Source organism: Caloenas nicobarica, chromosome 4 (genome assembly GCF_036013445.1).
Source record: "Caloenas nicobarica isolate bCalNic1 chromosome 4, bCalNic1.hap1, whole genome shotgun sequence".
NCBI lineage: Eukaryota > Metazoa > Chordata > Aves > Columbiformes > Columbidae > Caloenas > Caloenas nicobarica.
In genome coordinates this window covers 5,860,622-5,880,243 of record NC_088248.1, presented here as the reverse complement: position 1 = coordinate 5,880,243, position 19,622 = coordinate 5,860,622, and the positions used below count along the sequence as shown (strand labels likewise).

General features: G+C 40.1%; 1 protein-coding gene across 5 annotated transcripts in view; it reads left to right on the top strand.

The window, feature by feature from the left end:
* The window catches only part of MANBA (mannosidase beta), a 54,395-nt gene that overhangs the window by 8,517 nt on the left and 26,256 nt on the right, over positions 1-19,622 (top strand). For all 5 annotated transcript variants that reach the window (XR_010606226.1, XR_010606227.1, XR_010606225.1 and 2 more), the window contains exons 2-9: positions 455-549; positions 1,026-1,131; positions 3,056-3,226; positions 5,857-5,980; positions 8,398-8,573; positions 11,585-11,695; positions 17,001-17,152; positions 17,946-18,063. Coding sequence is in view for 1 of the 5 variants with exons in the window: in XM_065634975.1 (XP_065491047.1) it covers positions 455-549; positions 1,026-1,131; positions 3,056-3,226; positions 5,857-5,980; positions 8,398-8,573; positions 11,585-11,695; positions 17,001-17,152; positions 17,946-18,063 (1,053 nt within the window). In the remaining 4 variants the exon portion in view is untranslated. The remainder of the gene's footprint in view (positions 1-454; positions 550-1,025; positions 1,132-3,055; positions 3,227-5,856; positions 5,981-8,397; positions 8,574-11,584; positions 11,696-17,000; positions 17,153-17,945; positions 18,064-19,622) is intronic.

Genomic DNA, 19,622 nt, shown 5'->3' with positions numbered 1-19,622 from the left:
TTCACTGCTGTCCCTAGAGGCCTAAAATGCTGTTTATTTGCCTCTTAAAATCCTATTAGTCATACTTTCTCCATCATTATGAAGGTGATCATATTTCTGTTCCTCTGATTAAGTCACAAGCTGTCTTGGCTTTTTTTTTTTTTTTTTTTTAAATTTCCAGCCAAGTAATTTCTAATGTAAAAACAAATCCTGCTCCCTCTAGTTTAAGTATGAATGATTATAGCAAACAGGTTTTGACCTGTATAGGTAAAGTCAAATATTACCAAAGCTTTGCTTTCACATATTATTTCAAAGGTGAGAAGGAATATCAGGACTAACTAAATAAGGTGGATTTTGCATTTGCAGACTGTCTGAAATAAGAAGTGCTCATCTAATGGATATTACGATCCATTTCATGTAGTAACACAATTACTAAATAAGTCTTGTAATTTTCTTTTTGTTGGTCTGTTACTAGGATCCATACTATAGATTTAATGATGTGATGTACAGATGGATCTCACTGGATAACTGGACTTACAGCAGGACATTCGAAACTCCTTTTGCTCTCAGGTATGCAGTAAGGATATGTCTAAAAGAGTTCTGTGCCATCTTTCATACAGAATTGCAAGTTAATCCATCGGCTCAAAATCTGCATAATACTTTTGTGTCTAATAAAACAAATAATGCAATAATGTACAGCTGCAAAGCTGTTGCTAAAGAACACTTCAGTAGTTGCTTTTTCCTAGTTTTTTTTAATTGTTAAAAATCACTTACGAATTACCAGCTGAGGAAGCTGGTAATACTCGGGCTATTTGGAAGGCAGCTCGTCTGATGTCTGGTGAGTATGTGAACATGCTGTGTGGCAGACTTGAGCCACTGCAGCTGTCATCTTTATTGGACACACACTAAGTCAAATGATTTTAGAGGTAGCTGATGCAAATGCTGCTAAAGATAATGGTGATATACGTGTTTATATTGTCTGTCTCTTGTGTATTGTTAACTCTAGGTATTCTAACAGGTTTTTGTGCATATATTACATTCTATAGAAAGTGGCAGAAAGTGAATTTGGTTTTCGAGGGAGTAGATACAGTAGCGCAGATCCTTGTCAACAATATCACTCTTGGGAGAACAGACAACATGTTCAACAGATATGTAAGTAATGTGTTTTTTTCTGAAGGTGCTTCTGTTTTTTCTTCAAAGCCTTTTTGTTGTGAGCGCTTTCAGTGCATTCAACTACACATAAAAATAGGTGCTTGGACGTAGAAAGTGTTGACTTGAGGACTGCATGTGTAATCAGATAACTGTTAGAAAGAGAAGTGTATTTACCTTTTCAGTAGCAACAGGGTCAGATCTAGAGGTGAACGTGTTGTTCTAAATGAGCGGACGCATGCAAGAGGATCAGTTCAGCTAATAGTATAAGTCTTGCTTCTTGGGATCTGTCACAGCTCTAAGGAAACATAAGCTTAGATCTGTTATATTAGCTGTAAATCTGCTTACTGATTGGTATTAGAATGGTTTACATGTGAATACTGAAATAAAAATGCACATGTCGCAAAGCCTTTGTAAGTGTTTCCATGCTTTTTTTTTAATATAGGGTTTTTATTTTTAATATTGGGCTTTTGATAACACTGGCTTGCATTTTTGAGCTTAGCCTATATCAGCATGAGAGTACTCATCATAGAACAACCTTGACAGTGGCAAAAACGTTCCAACTAATTTTATAGCTTCAAAATACAAAATTATTCTGGCTACTAGCAGAAGGGACAATCCTTGCTTTTCTCTTACAAGAATCAAATAAGGAAAAGTTAAAGGAAGAATGTTAGTGGAATAACTGAATTACAAAGGAAATCTGGTGCCTTCATATCTCAGTGTTTACCGTTCTGGCAGGTTTTATTGCAGAGGTACTGGCCTGAGACATGAGAGCTAGTTTCTGCCACCTGGGTCTGTGTGACCTGGGACAAATCACTTAGTTTCTCTGTCACTGAGTTTTACCATCAGTCAAATAAGAAATTTCTTAGAGCTTTTATGCAATTGTAATTATTTGCTATTTAGACAGCATCTAAAGGGTTGCCAGTAGCAGGCTCTGTAGAATCGGGAAGTGATATTATTTTGCCCTTATTTCTGCAACTTCATTCTGTCTGAGATTGTGACAGTGAAATGGCCTTCACTGTAAAACCAGGGTGTACTGTATTAGATTGTGTCTAGGATTACTGTGACCCAGACTTCTGTTTTGTTCACCTGTTCCACATGGCAACAACATCTGCAGGAAGGACTCTGAAGGCTCCGTATGGGGGATACTATTTACTTTGTAATTTTCTGCTGTGTGCTACAGATGTAAGTGATGCTACAGCTGGGCTGCTGACAAGTTGGAAAAAATTGCCAAGACTGGGCTTGTCACAGATGAACACTGTGAAGAAGAAATGGGTAGTAGCTATTGGAACCATATTATCTTGATAGCACAGGATGATTCTGAAACCAAACGTTTGTCCAGCCACACTGCAAGGGATTCTGTGAGCCGGTGAGGAAGCCCCCAAATGCTTCATTTGCTGCTGGCATAGAATGTGTATCCATATATTTTGGGGATGAGAGTGCAGGTGGCATGAAATACAGCTTTGCAGCATTCACGCAAAAGGCAGCTCAGTGCTTTGTGGTAGACAAGCTGGCGGCACAGTGTGAGTTGGAAGGACTCCTGTATAGACCAGCTTTCTGAGTTGGAACAAGGTGTCTTTCTAAAGATGCAGAGGAGTTCTGAATGACGAAGGAAAGTAAAGATTCTCTTGCCTTCAAGCACTTCTGTGTGCAAGCAGAGTGCTGCAGCCTACAGTGGGGGCTCAGTATGGGAAAAGTGGTTTGTCCAGAAACGTCTGCTTGTATCTAGAATGTTACTGTGTCTTCTCTTTTTTTCAGCTTAAGAAGTAGCTTCTCTTTTCCTTCAAAACCAGGGACTGTTCGGATTGTACTTCAAATGCCTTTGAATAATATATGTATGGTATTAAAATCCCAATGTAACGTTGATTATAAATCTCATAAATAAATGTCAGCACTGTAATGATTTTGTTCTGTTTTCTTGACCTAGAGCTTTGATATTACCAGTGTGATCAAGGAGGTCAATTTTCTTGAAGTCCGTTTCTTGTCAGCTGTTTCGTATGCAGCAGAGCAGAGCAGATGTCACAAAGCGTACAGCGTCCCCCCGGCGTGCCCTCCACCTGTGCAGAAAGGAGAGTGCCATGCTAATTTCATCAGGAAGGTAGGGGCAGAATTGTCTGTCTCTGGCTTTAGGCTTGGAAAGAGGAATGCACCACGTGCTTTCCTTACAGATGTATTCTGAAACCTGCAATGTCATTTTATAAGTAGGGCATATTTTGCATTGCAGCTTTCTTCCCCTGTCCCCCCTTGAAACCTGTAATCTAGCATGTCAATAATACAAGAGGCGTAAGAAGGCTGGGCTTCATATCTAGGTGATAAGAATGTTTAAAAGGCTGTTTTCATTAAGGAGTCAGTAAGGAGACTTGCTGCTAAGAGAGCAGGATAGCATTGGGAAATGTGTAATCGTTACATTTTGATCCACTGGGTGGGCTGAGCAATGTATGCTGACAATAGACTTCACACTTGCAAATACCAGTGTATATTGCCAGGGCTGTAAAAATCTCAGCCAGGCAGCTTCATGAGTGTTTGCTATTGCTCATGTGCTGTGCTATTTATACTGGCAGCTCTGGTGTGTCCCGAGAAGTGCTATCCAACAGAGGACCTGTTCTCATCTTATTATGGTGTTGTGAAATGTGACTTAAAAGTACAATATTCTGTGAAAACAACAATGTAATATACAATGAATGAAGCTCAGAAACTCTGATATGGCTTCATTGCTGTTTAAACTTACTCAAGGCGAACTGTCACTTGAGTAGCATCTCATTTATTTCTGATAGCTTTGCAGCAGCTAGAGAAAATGGCCAGGTGATTTTATTTTGGACTTTCTCTTTTTGGGTGTCTTTTGCATGTTTTTCTCTGCTTGAATGCCATTCTTGTTCATTATTTTTAGTCTTTTTAATAAAGTCCTTTTAGAGCCTCCTCAAATAAAATGGGTAGAATCTTGTTAATCTAAACCTGAATGTTATTTCCTATCAAATTTGCTAATGGAAACATGGACTCCGTGTTGTCCTGGGAAGATCCTTCAGTATTAAGATGTTGTCTTTATTACTACTTGCTGCTACTTTCGTTTTCACTACATTTTAGAAAGTTGATTAATTCTTCTGAGTCCACCGTGTTTCTTAAAAATCAGTGCAGGGAGGAGTTTGGAAGGAAGAAAGCACTTAAACAGCTGTATTCTTATTTATGGAGCAAAAATGTCCAGGAACGATTTTATGCTTTACTGAACTATACCTTTAAATTTGTAAGAAAATGCCCTAGTGCTTTTTCTCAAAGGAGTTGTCTGACTGTACTTGGAAGCTGCTCCAGACATTTCCAGAAACATCTTTAGGTCCACATATATGGCAACAACCGCAGTGATGTCACATTTTAAAGTAAACAAACATACTAGGACATTGCTAAAGTGAGCTGGCTGCTTACTGTCTTAAAGTAATGGAGGGCTGTTTACACGTTTTAGGTTCGGTATTTAGTGCAGTAAATGTATCTAAATCTTAAGAGGAATTTGTGGCGAAATGCAGGCTTTTCAGTGGTAAGATACTTGAGTGATACAAGTGTATTGTTCTTATGCCATACCGTTTCTGATAGCAGTCTCTGCAATATTATTAGTGAAACGTGACAGTCTGTCAGCAATTCGTTTATTTGTTATGAAGGGAAAATTACTTTCAATCTGACTCGTTTTCTAAGAATGCGTTGTCCCTGTTTTTACACTTGAAATAGGTACAGTGCTCGCTTCCTGGAAGGCTCTTTTGCAACTTGATAGGCAGGCAGGCGGACTCCAGCGATGCAAGGGATAGGCCAGACTTGTGCAATGTGGTTTGCCAAAATTAGTATGCCTTGGCTGTAAGTTATTAGTCTCTAAATTTAGAACTGTAGGTCACTGTACAAGACTTTAAGGGGATCTATTGTATTTGCTTTGGGGGCTGGGACTGTCTGAAGCTTGGAGGGCAGCTGAATAGATGTCTTCAAGGGATTTGTTAACTACAGGTCTGCCCAGGTTTGAAAATAGCTAAATGGAGAGCAGTGAAGGTACTTCTCTGCCTGACTGGCATTTTATAATTCTGACAGTTATTCTTGCGTTAGAACCAGAACTAAGCTACTTCTCAACAATGTTTTTGTTCCCTTTGTTTTTGCATAAGAGAACCATAAAAAGGGGAGAAACAGTGAACATGACTGAAATACACAAGCGCACCAGACATACACATCTCTTTCCTTGTACTAGTGTGTGGTGTTAGAAGAAAAAATGGGGAAGTATTTCGGATATAGCCATGATTTTTAATCTGATATTGTTCTTTTAGAACACTTTAACTTTTGTAACCATCAGTTTTTCCCTTACTTTATCTTTTAGATATACAAGTAGGTGCTGACCTTACAAACTAAGATAATTCAGAGCTGAATTGAGGGTAACCTGCTGGCTTGGTTTTTTGATATATATTTTTTTTCTTAAAGTGGTGGGCTAGGTGGTGTTTTGCTCTCTCACTAATCTAAACCTTGCTATACATGGATGTTTAATACAAAGTTTTATTTTTTGTATAATACAGGTAGTAGCAGCAGAGGTCTGGTCAAGAAATAAGAGAAAAAATACTGTAGGCTCTTCTGGGTTTATGGAAATTGGAAAAATTCTTTCAGTGCATGGCAATATTTTATTTCTAGACAGCAAATAATTTTTATTTCTGGCACAGCATCAATGTCTATGTGAAAAATAGGAAATTTTAATATAATTATTCTGCATTCCAGGAGCAGTGTTCATTTAGTTGGGACTGGGGCCCTTCTTTTCCCACTCAAGGAATCTGGAAAGATGTTAGGATCGAGGCCTATGATCATTATCACCTGATTTACTTTTCTTCAACTTCTTTTTTTGGTAAGTCCTGTCATGACTTCTTGTTGTTATTTTACCCTTGGAATACAAACCATTTTATTTTTAAGCTTGATTAACTGTCAGGTTAGGAAAGGTTCTGTTGTTTCATTATGATTTTGTGCATAGTTTTTACCACAGCACACTTTTTTAGGTCTTAAAACAGCACTTCAGTACAAACAACAGCTATTAACTACGTTGGAATTCATAATCTTGTTTTACTTTAAGATCCCCAAATAAGTGCACAAATATATGTAGTATAGCTGAAGTTAGTCCCGTCTTCTGTTTTGAAAAGTTTCTTTTTTATTGGCATGTGTTTTCACCAAGACTTCCGATAAATATATCTCACTTTTGTCTCACCTCCATTAAAAACAAAGGCAAAGCTGCCGTGGAAATTTAGTTTTGTGTTGGGAAGACAAATGCACAGTGAGCAGAGTTTCAAGAGCGCTGAGTTTTCAGGACACAAGATGAAGTCTGAGAGGAGCAGTTGTGCTACACAAGGATAATTTGTTAAGGCTGCAATTTGAGAGGGTGGCCTCTTCCATTCCTGCTACCTGACTTACCAAACCGGTTTCCTCCCTTGGTGTGGTCTTTGATTTGCCTCTCTTTTGTCCTGAAGATCATTGCAGCTGAGCAAAAGTAGTTAATTTTCTGTTGAAACTTTCCGTAAATGGTAATATGCCCCATAGTAGACCACCCACATGATTTCCTTCACTGCCTGTTGAACCCAGTCTCCAGTGGAGTAAAGGCAAGCACATGAGTCCTCTGCACTGGCTTGAATTTCAGCCCTTGGGAATAGAGTTGTTGTGTATGAATAAAAGAGGAAGACGTCACTCCCTGGCTGCTTTTAAAGCTTCCTGAAATAGCTGCAGGTCTTAGCTAGAATTAACGTGACTGGAATTTCCATGGAAAGCCCCAGCACAGACTCTGTGTGCTCTCTAAAATTTAGTGACAGTAAAAATCTTTTCTGGTCCCTCCCACATTCCCACAACTCCACCTTCTGGTAGGTAAAGTCTTGTTCTCTGCATGAGCTGAGAGAGCAAACCTCCCTCATTCAGCAGAGCGTGGTTTGCAACCAGAGCCAGAGCTTACTCATATTCATACACAGTAATGTTTGAAAAATAAAAGAGTAAATTAACAACTTGAATTCAAGCTGCCTGTGCAGTTGTATTGCTCATCCGATTTGGTGTCATAGACCACTGAGTCTGTAAAAGATTCATTGTTCTTGATTTCTGTGCCTCGACCCCACGGTTCATGCAGTTCAGAGTGGGCTGGAATTTCTATGTGCCCTTGGAAGGGAGAGAAAACACGCTGTAATGCTGACCCTTGCACGGTTGGGTGGGTGGTTTTTTAACCCCTTCGACATTTCTGAAAATTGATCTTCCTGGGTAATGCTAAACTTGGGAACACATTCATCGCTCCTCATTCTACAAACGTCAGTGAAAATTTCACCAGGGCTGAATGTAATTCTTTGCTTTTTGAGGGAGCTCTCTTTCTCTCCTGGAGGAAGGAGAGCTGGAATATATATCTGTGAAAAGAGAAAGTAAGTGATCAGTAGCTTGTGTATACAAAATGAGTCTTAGTTCTAGTTTTCCTTGTTTTCTGTTTTATTTGCTTTTGCTTAGATGTTCATCTGTAATATTTGAAGTATAGGATTAGCCAGGCTATGTTTATAGATAGGTAATTTAATTGCTGAACTTAATGGGAAATTTACACGTTAATCTTGAGTACCCTTGACCATAGCTTGCCTTATTCGGTAAGTTCCGTAAAGGAGAGGACTGCCTGAGGTAACTGTAGAGAGATCTCAGGGAAGTCATTAGCTTGTTTCTTCCACCACACTTGGATGGCAGAAGGGACATAAAGATACAGCCCATCCAGTCTAGACACAATGGGCCCAATTCATCCCCAGCATAACTCCATTCACTTTGTCTAGTGACTCTGGGATGAATTCAGCTCGTTTTCTGTTAATACTGGTTTTGTTTCACCAACAAAAGTGATTGTACTGCCTTGTGATTACGATCTTTCCCAAAGAGTACCACGTTCATATGAGTGCTGACTAAAAGCAAATATAATGTCTATGGGAGTTGGTGGGAAAAAAATCCTTCCTAGTGAAGTGATTGGTGTCATGGTCTCTGACTTTTATATAGAACTCTGAAAAACTCCTGGATGGCTTTTGAATGAAAAAAAGAGTTATAAAACATATATAAAACATAAATAAAACTCTTCTGAGTTGGCAAATATAAACACAGATACCAAATGCACTGAATAAGAAGATTAACCCTGTAGGTCTGGTTCAAACACAGCCTGAAAATTGTTAAATTTGATCTGAGGTGTTTGAATTGTTTCTTTGGTGAGAGATAATGTTAACTAATACGTATGTAAACATAGTTCCTAAATTCCTATTTTTCCCCCCCTTTACTTAGTAAAGAGTGTTCAGCAGTGGAGTCTTGAAATCGAGTCTATTTTTGATGTAGTCACCTCCAAGCCACTTGCAGGTCTTGTGACTGTGAACATTCCCAAATTGCAAACGCAGCAAACGTTCAATGTGAAGCTTCAACCTGGAGAAGGCAGCATTGTGCTGCTTGTAAACATCAACAAGGTAAGGAGGTGTGTGTGGAACCCCAGCCAACTGCAAAATGTTTCTCCTGGTTTCCAATGTGTCTTTCTGCCTCCATGCCAGTTTTTGGCTTCCCACCCCGTCCTGTGTTGGTGACTTTAACAACAGTTCTGTATCCCTCACAGGACAGGAGAAGAGTTGTTTTCCTCTCTAAAAATTGATGTCTGTGGGGCCATGTAGCTCTGTGTCAAAAAGATTATGAAGCCTTTACCTTACTGCAAAACAAAAAGATTACATCATTACCAGCCACTGCTAAATGAGCTACTTAGGTAGATAACCTTTGGATACCCTGTGTCACTTCACTTAGCTGGCAGTAGGTATCTTGTATCCCATGCTATTGTTTACTGGTCTGATTGGGACTAGAATGGTCTACAATATGCATGGCACTCGCAGGAAGGAGAGGAAATATTCCTCAAACCTCTCAGTAGATAGTTTTTCAGGTAAATGAAGGCAAAAGAGCCTTATAAAGAACTTGACTGGCAGTAAGGTTGGTGGAAATTTTGTGGAGTAGTGCTTCCTTACATTGGCTTATAGTCCCTTGGGTAGACAAAACTCGTGAGGAGTTTTAGAGCAGTAAAAGATGCTCTAATGAAGAGAGAACTCAACTGAAAAATGATGAACTTGGTATGCATCCCAGTGATGAAAGAAGAAAAAATTGGTCTGCTTACCTTCAGAGGGTGTTGGGAAGCTTACCTGGTGGCAGACTTGTTTTGTTTTGTGTGGTTTTGTTTGTTTTGTAAACTGCTGAGTTTTATCACACAGGTGTGATTGAGAAAAGATATATAGACTTGAGAGGTGAAGAAAATCCATGTGTCTGTTCTAGCTGACAAATAGGTAGGTGTCTGGAATTAGGCAGGGAGCCCAGTGTGGCAAAAAGCATCATGAACTTTGTCTTGGCTTCTTACTCAGAGCGCAGGGCTGCAGTAGAGCTGACTGTGCGGAACAGAACCTGGCCGTGGCAGGCCCCGGCCGGCAGGCAGGGTGGGAGCCCCGTGTCTGCTTCACTGCAGGGCACAGTTTGATCTGTGGGTGAGCGATGTACTGTGAGCAGGAATTTGGGACTTCTGACAATTCTGGCAGTTAATAATGTTTGAGGATCTGCCCTCAAACTTTTGTATGTTGTACTGGCTTTATTGATTATTGCTGTGTAACTCTGCATTTGTTTCCCCAGTTTGAATGCATTATGTGTGTATTCTCAAGTTATCTCATCAGTTGTTTGAGTGGAGAAAAAACATGTTAAAGGCAAGCAGGGTATTTATGTTCTAGTATGCTTGCTCAGTGACTTGCATACTTAAGTGCTTTGTCTTATTTTGACATGAAAGCATACAAACATATGATTTTTGTTACTGTTGTCATCTGTCATGCAAGTTGCATGAGCAATTACAAATACCTAGTTTCATTTCAAACAATCATGAGCCTGTGCTTAGCCTTTTCAGGGATTACATTAAGCAGGCACCGCAATGCGAAACTTCAAAAATTATTTTGGTTTATTTAATTGCTCTACCCCCAAGCTCAGAAGAAATTTGTCAGTGGAGTATGACTGCAAGTTTGTGAGGAAGCCCTTCCTTCAGAGCAGAGGCAACAGTGTTCTATTATTCTTTGTACATAAAAGGCTTTGCTGCATGAATTCACATCAGCTGATCTTGCAAGATGCCCTGCAATGTGCTTCATGTATCAACGAGCCTAATGGAGCCCTTACTCTGTATGACAGGCTTGTGTGGTGCATGTTAAATAGTGAGGCCTCACCAGAAATTTATTTCTAGTTGAGAGCTTATTGCAGATTATGTTGTGAAGTCAGCAGATGTTGGGGTGGCGTGTCTCATTTGAGATGCGTTGCAGTCTTCCTGCAACTGCCACACAAAGTGCTGTGTTGCTAACATGACAGCATTTTGCTTCTCGGCTAATGGTGAGTGTGGGGGTGACATCATTAGTGGCCAATGAGACACTCCAGCCGTGCCAGGCAGCTGCAAACACTCCCATGTTGTTGAGGCACACGCTGATTTTGTGCTTCCATTTTGCTCTGTGCAATACAGAGATTAGTACTTCAGCACAAGCAGTTTTGATAATTCTGTATCGGGGAAGCTGAAACGTTAGTAGATATTTTCGTGATTCTGTCCAAGTATGGCTACAGCAAAACATATTGTTGGGCTGGTCTCTGGCCTCGCTGCATTTGAAAAGATTGAGGCGCTCCTTACATGGCTCCATTCAGTGCTGATCCCTCCATTGTTTGGTTGCATGCATTAGTGCTTTCTTTCCATGATTTTTGTGTTGTGTACTCAATGGGCAACTGCTGGCAATAGGGTTGAGCAGCAGAAGTAGGCTGCCGGAATGAAGATGTGAATATTACTCTGTGACTAGAAAAATGAGAAAATTAATGCATCCTGTCATCCTAGAGGTAGTTTTTTTATGTTTGTAAAAATTATGGAGGACTAATGAAGTGATCAGGAAGCATAAAGAAAAAGCAGAAAACACTGAAAAGAGAGAATGAAACTTATAATTTGACTTAAAAGTTTGACATAAATGAAGCAGTCAGTATAGTCACATATTACCAAGGTCACAACTGAAAAGCATCACCCCTGTATATCGAACGTTGTATGTGATAGGTAAAAGTGTCAATGAGAGGAGGGGTATGATGCAGAAGCTAGTGGACAATGTCTGCTTCTGACACTTAGATATTTGAGTTTTGGAGGAATATTCTGTCAGTGTAGCCCAGCTGAGGGGTAGCAGTTAGACATGTGTATGTGTGCTCATGGCCCATTGTGGTCACAAGCTGAAGTGACAGCCTGGACTTCAGTGGAAGAAATTGTACTTTTCTCTTTAAATAATTTTCACCTCAGAGCTGCAGCCAGGGAGATCCCAGTTACCACGTCCCAGCTGAGGCACATAAACTCATTAGACTTGTGGTAATTCACACAAAGATATCTGAGCCCTTAGGTGCATGTTATGCATCTTTTTATACACATTGCTCTGACTTTTTCTTTTGTACGTTCAAGAGTTCTACAGTGGAGACTTGGTGGCCAAATGGACATGGAAAGCAAACAGGATACAACATGACAACAACTTTCATCATGGAGGCAGGATGCCAGATTGAGAAATTTTCAAAGGTAAGCCCTTGAGCTTGATTACCGCTGGCATTGCACTAGCACTGTTAGGACACCTGCTCTGCATAGCAGGTATCTAGACCTCTTAAAAATTTTGCTGGATTGTGATATGCATATGAAAATGCTAATGAGAAACGTGTTTTTTTAATGTCACAGTGTATATTTGTGTGTTTCCTGGTAGCCTTAGCTTGTATGGATGCCTTTATTTGCATTCAGACTGGAAGATGGCCTACAGTTATTTGGAAACTAAGGAAGAGGTGTTTACTTGTAAAGTTTTCTATCTTATGAAAAAAGCACTTTTAAACTTGATATATCATGCTCATGTTTTTGTATCATGCACTGGAAAACCCTTTTAGACTTCTATAGATTATGTGAAGGCTTATTACTGAGATTTTTCTTGTTCATTCAATTTTTAAAAGATTTGTGGGATAGATGCATTCCTAAGAAGCTAACATACATTCATTTGTTAGAATGCGAGAGATGTGCTTCAGGTTTAAGAAAAGGTAACATCTTAAATATGACCATGTAAGTAATAGGGTTCCTGCAACATACTGGCTGTATAATTATATGTTTGTTTTTACTAAGAAGCCTAGAAGAGGTAATTTTCAATTGTCCATTGGAAAAAAAAAAAACAAATTAGACTGGGCTCCTTATGCCATCAACCTGTGGAAACAACTAAGTAAATTTACACATCTGTTAGGTGGTTGTCATGCATATTGCTTCACTAAAAACTAATCTGGTCACCAGCCATCTAAAACTGCTGTTTGCTGTAAGATTTGTTCATGAGAAAACTCCTGTGAAAAGCAGTAACTTCTGGAGTCCTAGTCTTTAGAGAGCTAGCCCTTAGTTTGATTATGAAGTCATAATAGTAATTCTTTGCTATTATTAGCAATTTAATTTTCAAACAATTAAAGAGCCACACCAAATAAACAGAGCATATTATGCCTAGAAAACCTGGTTGTAGGAAATATGGCTATAAAGCTGGTAAAAAAAAAAAAAAAAAAAAATCTGTTGTTACTGTTTGAAAACTGCACAATGATAGGAAAACTAATTGATTCCACCTGGGTAGTTGCGTCAGAATATTTCATAGAGCCCTGTGGCATATGATCATAGTCTACAAAAGATATTCAGAGGCTGCTTCTTTTTTCCTCTGTAAGGGGAAAGGGACAGAGGGGGCGGCAAATGCACCACACAGTGGGCATTATAAATTAACCAGTATATGAAGCCTTTGCAGATTGATAGTGTAAAATCTATTCTTCCTTCATGTCTTCTGTGAAGCTGCCTTGGATTCTGACACACATAGCCCACCCCAAGCTGTATCAGTGGAAAAAGGCTCCATATGCAGTTTTTTCATATTCTACCACAATTTGCTGTCATGTCAGCAGGAGTGAATAGCAACATTCATACGGGTTAATAAGAACTCTGAGTAGTTCAGGGGATACGATCAGGGAAAAATGTTCCTGAAAGTTGTTCTGTTTTCCACCTAATACTGTATTCAGGTGGAGTATGTTTCCCACCCTCCACCCCCCTTTTCAAAAAGAGAAAAATAGGGGTGGCACATTTCACAGGTGGTTTGTCTCCCTGTGAGTATCTACGTAACTTTGGACAGGCGAGAACTGTGTATGTGAGAAAACACAGCTTGGTCTTATGTCAGATTAGGCTTCCTCTAGCTTGAACTACTCTCTGGTTTCTGGCATGTTAGTCTCCAAAACATTAACTAATCCTTTGGGAAAATTTCTGGGTAGCCTGCCCAAAAAACTTGTGGGAGCTCTAGCCAGCAGTGCTGGGAATCCTTTGACTCGGGGAAGTACCTACTCACTCCTGTTGAGAGTAGCAGAAGAACGAAACAGAATAAATCCAACATCCAGGACAGGGTTGTTTTTGTTTTTCCATTTGAATGCTTCGGTTCAGAGCTTGTTTCTCAGGTGAATGTGAAATGAAGTCATGGCCAGAAATTACGTCAGAATAAAATTGTTTTTCTTGAGGGAGGGTCTGTCCTGTCCTGTTTGCTATTGCTAAGTTGCTTTACTTCTTGCCGTGCCTACATCAAGGAATTTATTATGGCTTTCATTGCCTTGTGAGGCATTTGTTTGCTTTTTGATTCTGTTTTCCCATCTTTCTATATGGTTATTTCTTCAACACTGTAATCAGAATTTTCTATTTCATGAGCCTATTTTAATACTTGGAAGAGCTTAACCTCTAGCTGTCTTTCCCTCCTTCCCTCTGCGCCCTCCTTTCCCCACAGGCCTTTGAGCATGACTTCCAGCAGTCTTTCCTTTTGGCTTTGTAGTTGTCACACCGCTTTCATGCTGTGTTCTAATTTGTTAGGTCACTGGGGTGTTCTGTGATCATATTTCAGCTCTGGGCATCTTCATCCCTATTACTTTTCCTACTGCTAAATCTGGGAATGCCAAATGTGATCCACAGGTCACTTAATTAGGTACAAAGCAGTTATATGCGCCTCAAAAAGACAGGTATCTGTTTCTTAATTGTGCCCCAAACCAGCTAATTACTCTGTGGTGGCTAGAGACCCTCTTCTCTGTGCTCCGAGACTGGGAGAGATGTTCAGTCCTCAGGCAGCAAGGTCTGTCAGGCAGATTTCACAGTGGCCAAGGTCTCAGTAGCCAGAAAGGCACATAACCAAGCATGCCAGATGTTAGTTGTCTCCCCTTGACGTTCTTTTACCCTACAAGGCAGAAAGAAGCTGCTGTAGGACCAGGTCCTGTGTTAACAGGTGGGCCCTGGGAGCAATGGTGTAGGAACACAAAGGCACTGCACCCTGGCGGCCCGGCAATGCGAGATGGGGCTCAGGAGCTTTTCCTCTTGCTCCTGCTGTAGGGGTGGTCCTGGCTGAGTGTTTCAGCCTCTCGGATTGCCTTGGGTTTGGCCAGTTGCGTGAGTTCCACTTGAGCATGAATAATGCAATATCACATTGCTTCTGTTAGTAATATAAATGCTCCGTTACAAATGCACTCGGAGACAGTCCCAACCTGTTTGATGACAGCCATTAAGAGGACCTCCCAAATACTTGGGGAGCCCCAACTATAAATCCCATTCCATTTCGTGACACAAAAAAGAGCTGCGCTGGAGACTGAGGAGTTTTTCTCCAAGTAATTGAATTAACTGGAGGAAAGTTAGAACTTTTTTGCTAGTGTAGTACTCATAATGTAGGTGTGGTGTGCTTTTTTTCTTTTGCAGCCTACAGTAGTTAAGATTAACATGAAAGTTGTACAACATACTGATTGGTTTTTTCAATTCAACTTGTGTTAAAATAAATCTGCAAAATTCTAGGAATGGATGTAAGACTTTTGTCCTAAAGTCAAGTTCATCATGCTAGTCTATGTTCAACTGACCTAGTGTGCAATGGGATCACAGTAGTAAAAAGGCAGGGCATGCTGTCCTCAGTACAGGGATGTGCACAGAGATATTGGACAGGGAGTCTGAAATGTCCTCTCAGTGGTCTGATTTTGTAGGTTTTTTTCTGGCCGGGAATGCCTTTAGTGGTCTGGATGCTGCACCCAGCTGGGGCAACACTGAAAAACACTGCAGGACTTGGGGCCGGGCCCATTTTTAAAAATTCATTCAGTTTCTATGTTTTGGCCATTGCCATGCTGCAGAGGGGGGTTAGGTTGAGGTCAGTGGTCTGTGGTCTCCACTCATACATCTAGTTTGCCTCGTGCATTGTCTGTGTCCAGGTATTTAATTAATAACTGTCCAGTTGACTAAGAAGCACCAAAGAGGAAGCACAAAAAGCAGCGATTTTTCTTTGTCTTCTCTACCACTAGAAATAACTTTGTCTCTCCATATGATTTTTTGATAAGCTGAAAGTTTAAAAAACCTGGTCCCTCAGTGGGATTAGTCTTTTCCCATTTGAACTTCAGCCTTGTCTGGTGTGTGAAATAAAGAATTACATTTTATCTTAAAGACAAGTATACCACTTACACTTAACTAGGTTAATTTTAGCCTGATACACTGACAAATACTTGTCCCAACTGTAGCTTGTGGCAGAGAGAACAGGCTGTACTCTACAAGCTGACCTTTTGAAAAGGTAGAGCAAATAGTCATTTGAGGGAGGAGTGGTTGCTGTCTTAGGGCTAGTCTAGAAAAAGAGAGGTTCTTGACCCAAACTTGTTGCTTGGTGTGAGTTGGCTGAAATTTGCCATTTTATTTCACTTCATTTTATTTACTTTCTCAATTGTCTCCCTGTGACAATGAGCAACAGGTACCAGAAAGAAAGAGATTTTTCTTTCTGGTCTAAATAACTTGAACTGGGGCAAGGATGAAGGAGAAAAAGAAGTCTCAAGCCTCCCTGAAAGAGATGTTTTCTGTAACACTTTGCAGCTGTGCAGGAGCCTAACATGGCAGGTGAGGAAGACACCTCTACAAATGAAGGGTCAGCACAAAGTATTATTGCAGTCACCTAACTGCTCTCTCCTGGCTGTGGAATTGACTGCGTTCATGTTGGTGCAATCAGGATACCCCTCAGAGCAGCATTGTTGCTTTGACTGAAGTAAAGTCCCCAAAAATGTCCAGAATGACTTCTTGAGAACTTTTCTCCCACCTGCAGAAAGAAGGAGTGTCTTCTTTTTTCAACGTCTGCAGTACACAATATGAGATATTAGGCTGAAAGAGCAGCTGTAAAAGTTTGCCTTCTTCTTGAGATGTGCTTTTATCTGGAATGACCTTTAATGCCTTACACAGTTAGTGGTTATTTAGCTGAACTGGTCTCTCTGAAACGTTATTGCTGATCATGCTGTTCAAACACAGCTGCGGTGGCCAGAGGGCCCTTCGCTTCCAACCTGGTGTTTGTGTTTGCGTGCACATCTTTTTCTCTTTAATTGCTACACCTATTAAAAAGATATTTCAGGGCTGAAGCTGCTGTAGCCTTCTTCTGTAAGGAGAAAATTGCAGATTGAATGGTGTGTCCGATGTATTGCAACCACTGCATTCTTCTTGCTGGTCCTCAACTGGACTTTAAACTGAGTTCTGCAGCAAGCGAATGGGCACCTGTCTCTTACATTTATACAAATGCACATATGCACATTTGTTTGAGCATACTTTCTCTCTCTCTCTCTTAATGTGATAGTAACCTTAAAAAGTGAACAGGTTTATTAGAAGGACTCTTTTTTGCCCTGTTATAGTGTGTTTTAATCAGGCAGTAATTTAGAGATGAGACCGCATCTTTTGACTCCTTGACAAATTCTAAGGTCTTGTTTTTCAGTCAAATCCCTTTTTTAATGATTTCCTTCATTTATTTTGTTTTAATTATTTTTTGTCTGCTTTAAACCTAAGTTTCATGTCTTCACAGGCCTATTTTCGGACAGTGGAACTTGTTCAGGAGCCTATTCCTGGTTCACCAGGTCTGAGTTTCTACTTTAGAATCAATGGCCGACCCATTTTCATCAAAGGCTCAAACTGGATTCCAGCGGATTCTTTCCAGGACAGAGTGACCTATGACACGTAAGCCACATTTGATGTTCTCTAAGGAGAAAGGATCGTGCTTTCCTCTTCCTGATATCAAGGGTGGCATTGGGAGGTGGCACTCCTTGAAAGGTAGGACACTAATTGTTGTGGGTTGGAGGCCTCAGAATTAGGGCTTAATTAATATTAATAGGCTTGAGTGATGTTTAAGACATATAAGTGCAATAAGTGACGGGCAGGTGGTGGTTTGCTGTCCACAGGTTACTGGCCTTTCAGGTATTTTTAGGGGTGATCCTCAGGCTGTCTGATCCTATTGTCTGGGACACATTCATTGGTACTACTCTTCGCCCTCTCACTACCCACCTTTTCGCTATGCATTGTGGAATTTAGGAAGAGAATATAGATTTCTGAATGAGTTTAAATGAGGATTTGAGTTCAAGTGATATTTAAAGTAATATCTAAAGAGAAAAGAGCAAACTGATTAATAAAATATAGTATTTCTAAATCTGGTCCTTCTGATACTTCTGTAAAAGCACTTACTTGCATGTGTCACTCCATCTATTTCATAAGCATTAACAAGACCAAGTAAATTTTTCTGCAAAAAAATTACTTTTTGAGAGCTCTGTCCAGACATGCAGGCCTAAAAGCTATCAAAGTAGTCTGGTTTCTATCAGAGTTATAGTCTTAGATTGCCTGCTAATGATGAATGTTTGGGTTTTGTGTGGTGGTTTTTTGGTTTTGCTTTTGGTTTTTTTTTTGTGTATAACCTTAGAAACTCCTAAGTGATACAGGTTTACCAAACTTGTATAAATCTTCTTCTTGTATTTGGCAGATTATGGCTACTCTTGAAGTCTGCAGCAGATGCTAACATGAATGCACTTCGGGTTTGGGGAGGAGGAGTGTATGAACAAGATGAATTTTACGATATTTGCGATGAAATAGGAATAATGGTAAAAACAATAGACACAGAACACTTATTTAAAAACTGACAAGAACTTGTAAATAAAAATCTACTCCAAATGAACAAAATAAGAGATTTAATACATAAGTTCTAGCCATCTTTCCAAAGCATGTGGTAGAGTACCAACCTGAGAAGTCACATGAACCTGTTTGGTGTGGGTTGTTTTGTTTTGTTTGTTTGGTTTTTTTATTTGAATGTGTTTTGATTAGCGAGGCTGTCTGTTGAAACTGGAAGTGATATTTTGGAAACTTTATATTAGAACCCCAGCTTGTATTTTCTCTTGTTACTGAGGCTACAACTCTGTTCCTCACTCATCCCCACCTCCTTTCCCAGCCCAAGATCTCCCCTTCATCTCCTTCCTTTTTCCCCCATTGTCTTTTTCCCTCCCTCTCCTTTACGTTTCCTCAAATTAGAGCAACAAGACCGTGACTTTAACTTCTATCTCTTTTCAGACCAAAACTCTCATCTTTGTATACCGTACCTCTCTCCCAGTTCTACATTTCCTACTCTCTTGGGAAAGGATGAGAGAAGGAATGAATAGCTGAGGAACTGGTACTAGTGATGGCACTTGATGCAAGAAGATGGTGTTTACACTGTAATGACGAGCACTGTAGACATCAACAGGGACTTGCAACTCAGTCAAATAGTTGTGAAACAAGTAATGCATGGAAAGGGGGTTGTTCACAAGATCAAATAATATTTTTTCTGTACCTGTGTTTAGGGCTTACTTATGTGAGAACAGCCCCACTGAAGAATCTGAGTGCTTGAGTATGTGCCCCAGATTGCGAGCAAAGGCCTTGCAACCTGACCTCAAGGAGGATTTAAGGCCTGCTATATTTGAGATCTGTGTTTTCGGCTACCTCCAAGTTATTGAAACACTGAAGAAGGCAGTTATGCTCTTATTTGCTGTGGAAATAGATTTTATTTCTTTTAAAAGTATTTTCTCTTTTATAGCAATAGCTGAAAAGGCTTGGAGGGGTTTTTTTTGGTTCAAACTTTTTAACCAAAAATATTTCACTTGGCCTGAAGCCAAGTGTGGAAGGCCTGATCCAAAGGGCCATTTTGAACAAGCTGTAATTGCGTATAAATATAGCTGTGAGGGGAACACCTGCTGCAAACAATGATAATTCTAGATGAGTACCTTTGATTAGATGAGCTTGGAGGCACATGTTAGTAAGTTTTGATGAAACAGTGACTAGGTGAGTGAAGGCCAAGTCGCATCTGGTATTAAAATCCAAAGTAGTGTGTTTGGTCTTTCTCTACAGCATAAAAAGCGAGGAAACAGAATAGATACCTTGCTGCTTTCTGCTGTGTGTGCTTGAAAAAATAAAATGTTACATCTATTTTAGTCATCTGAGTGAGTGCCCTGATTTTCAGGGCTTCTGAGCACTTAGAGTTCTTTCATTTTTGACACCAGGCGCCTAAGTAGGCCACTTAGATCTGTGCCTGTACAGTGCTCAATGCAAGATTTGGGTCTTATTTAGCAGCCAAAATAGCTCGTAAATGCAGAAAATCAGACCCTTATTCTGGAGGGGGTGATGCTGGAGG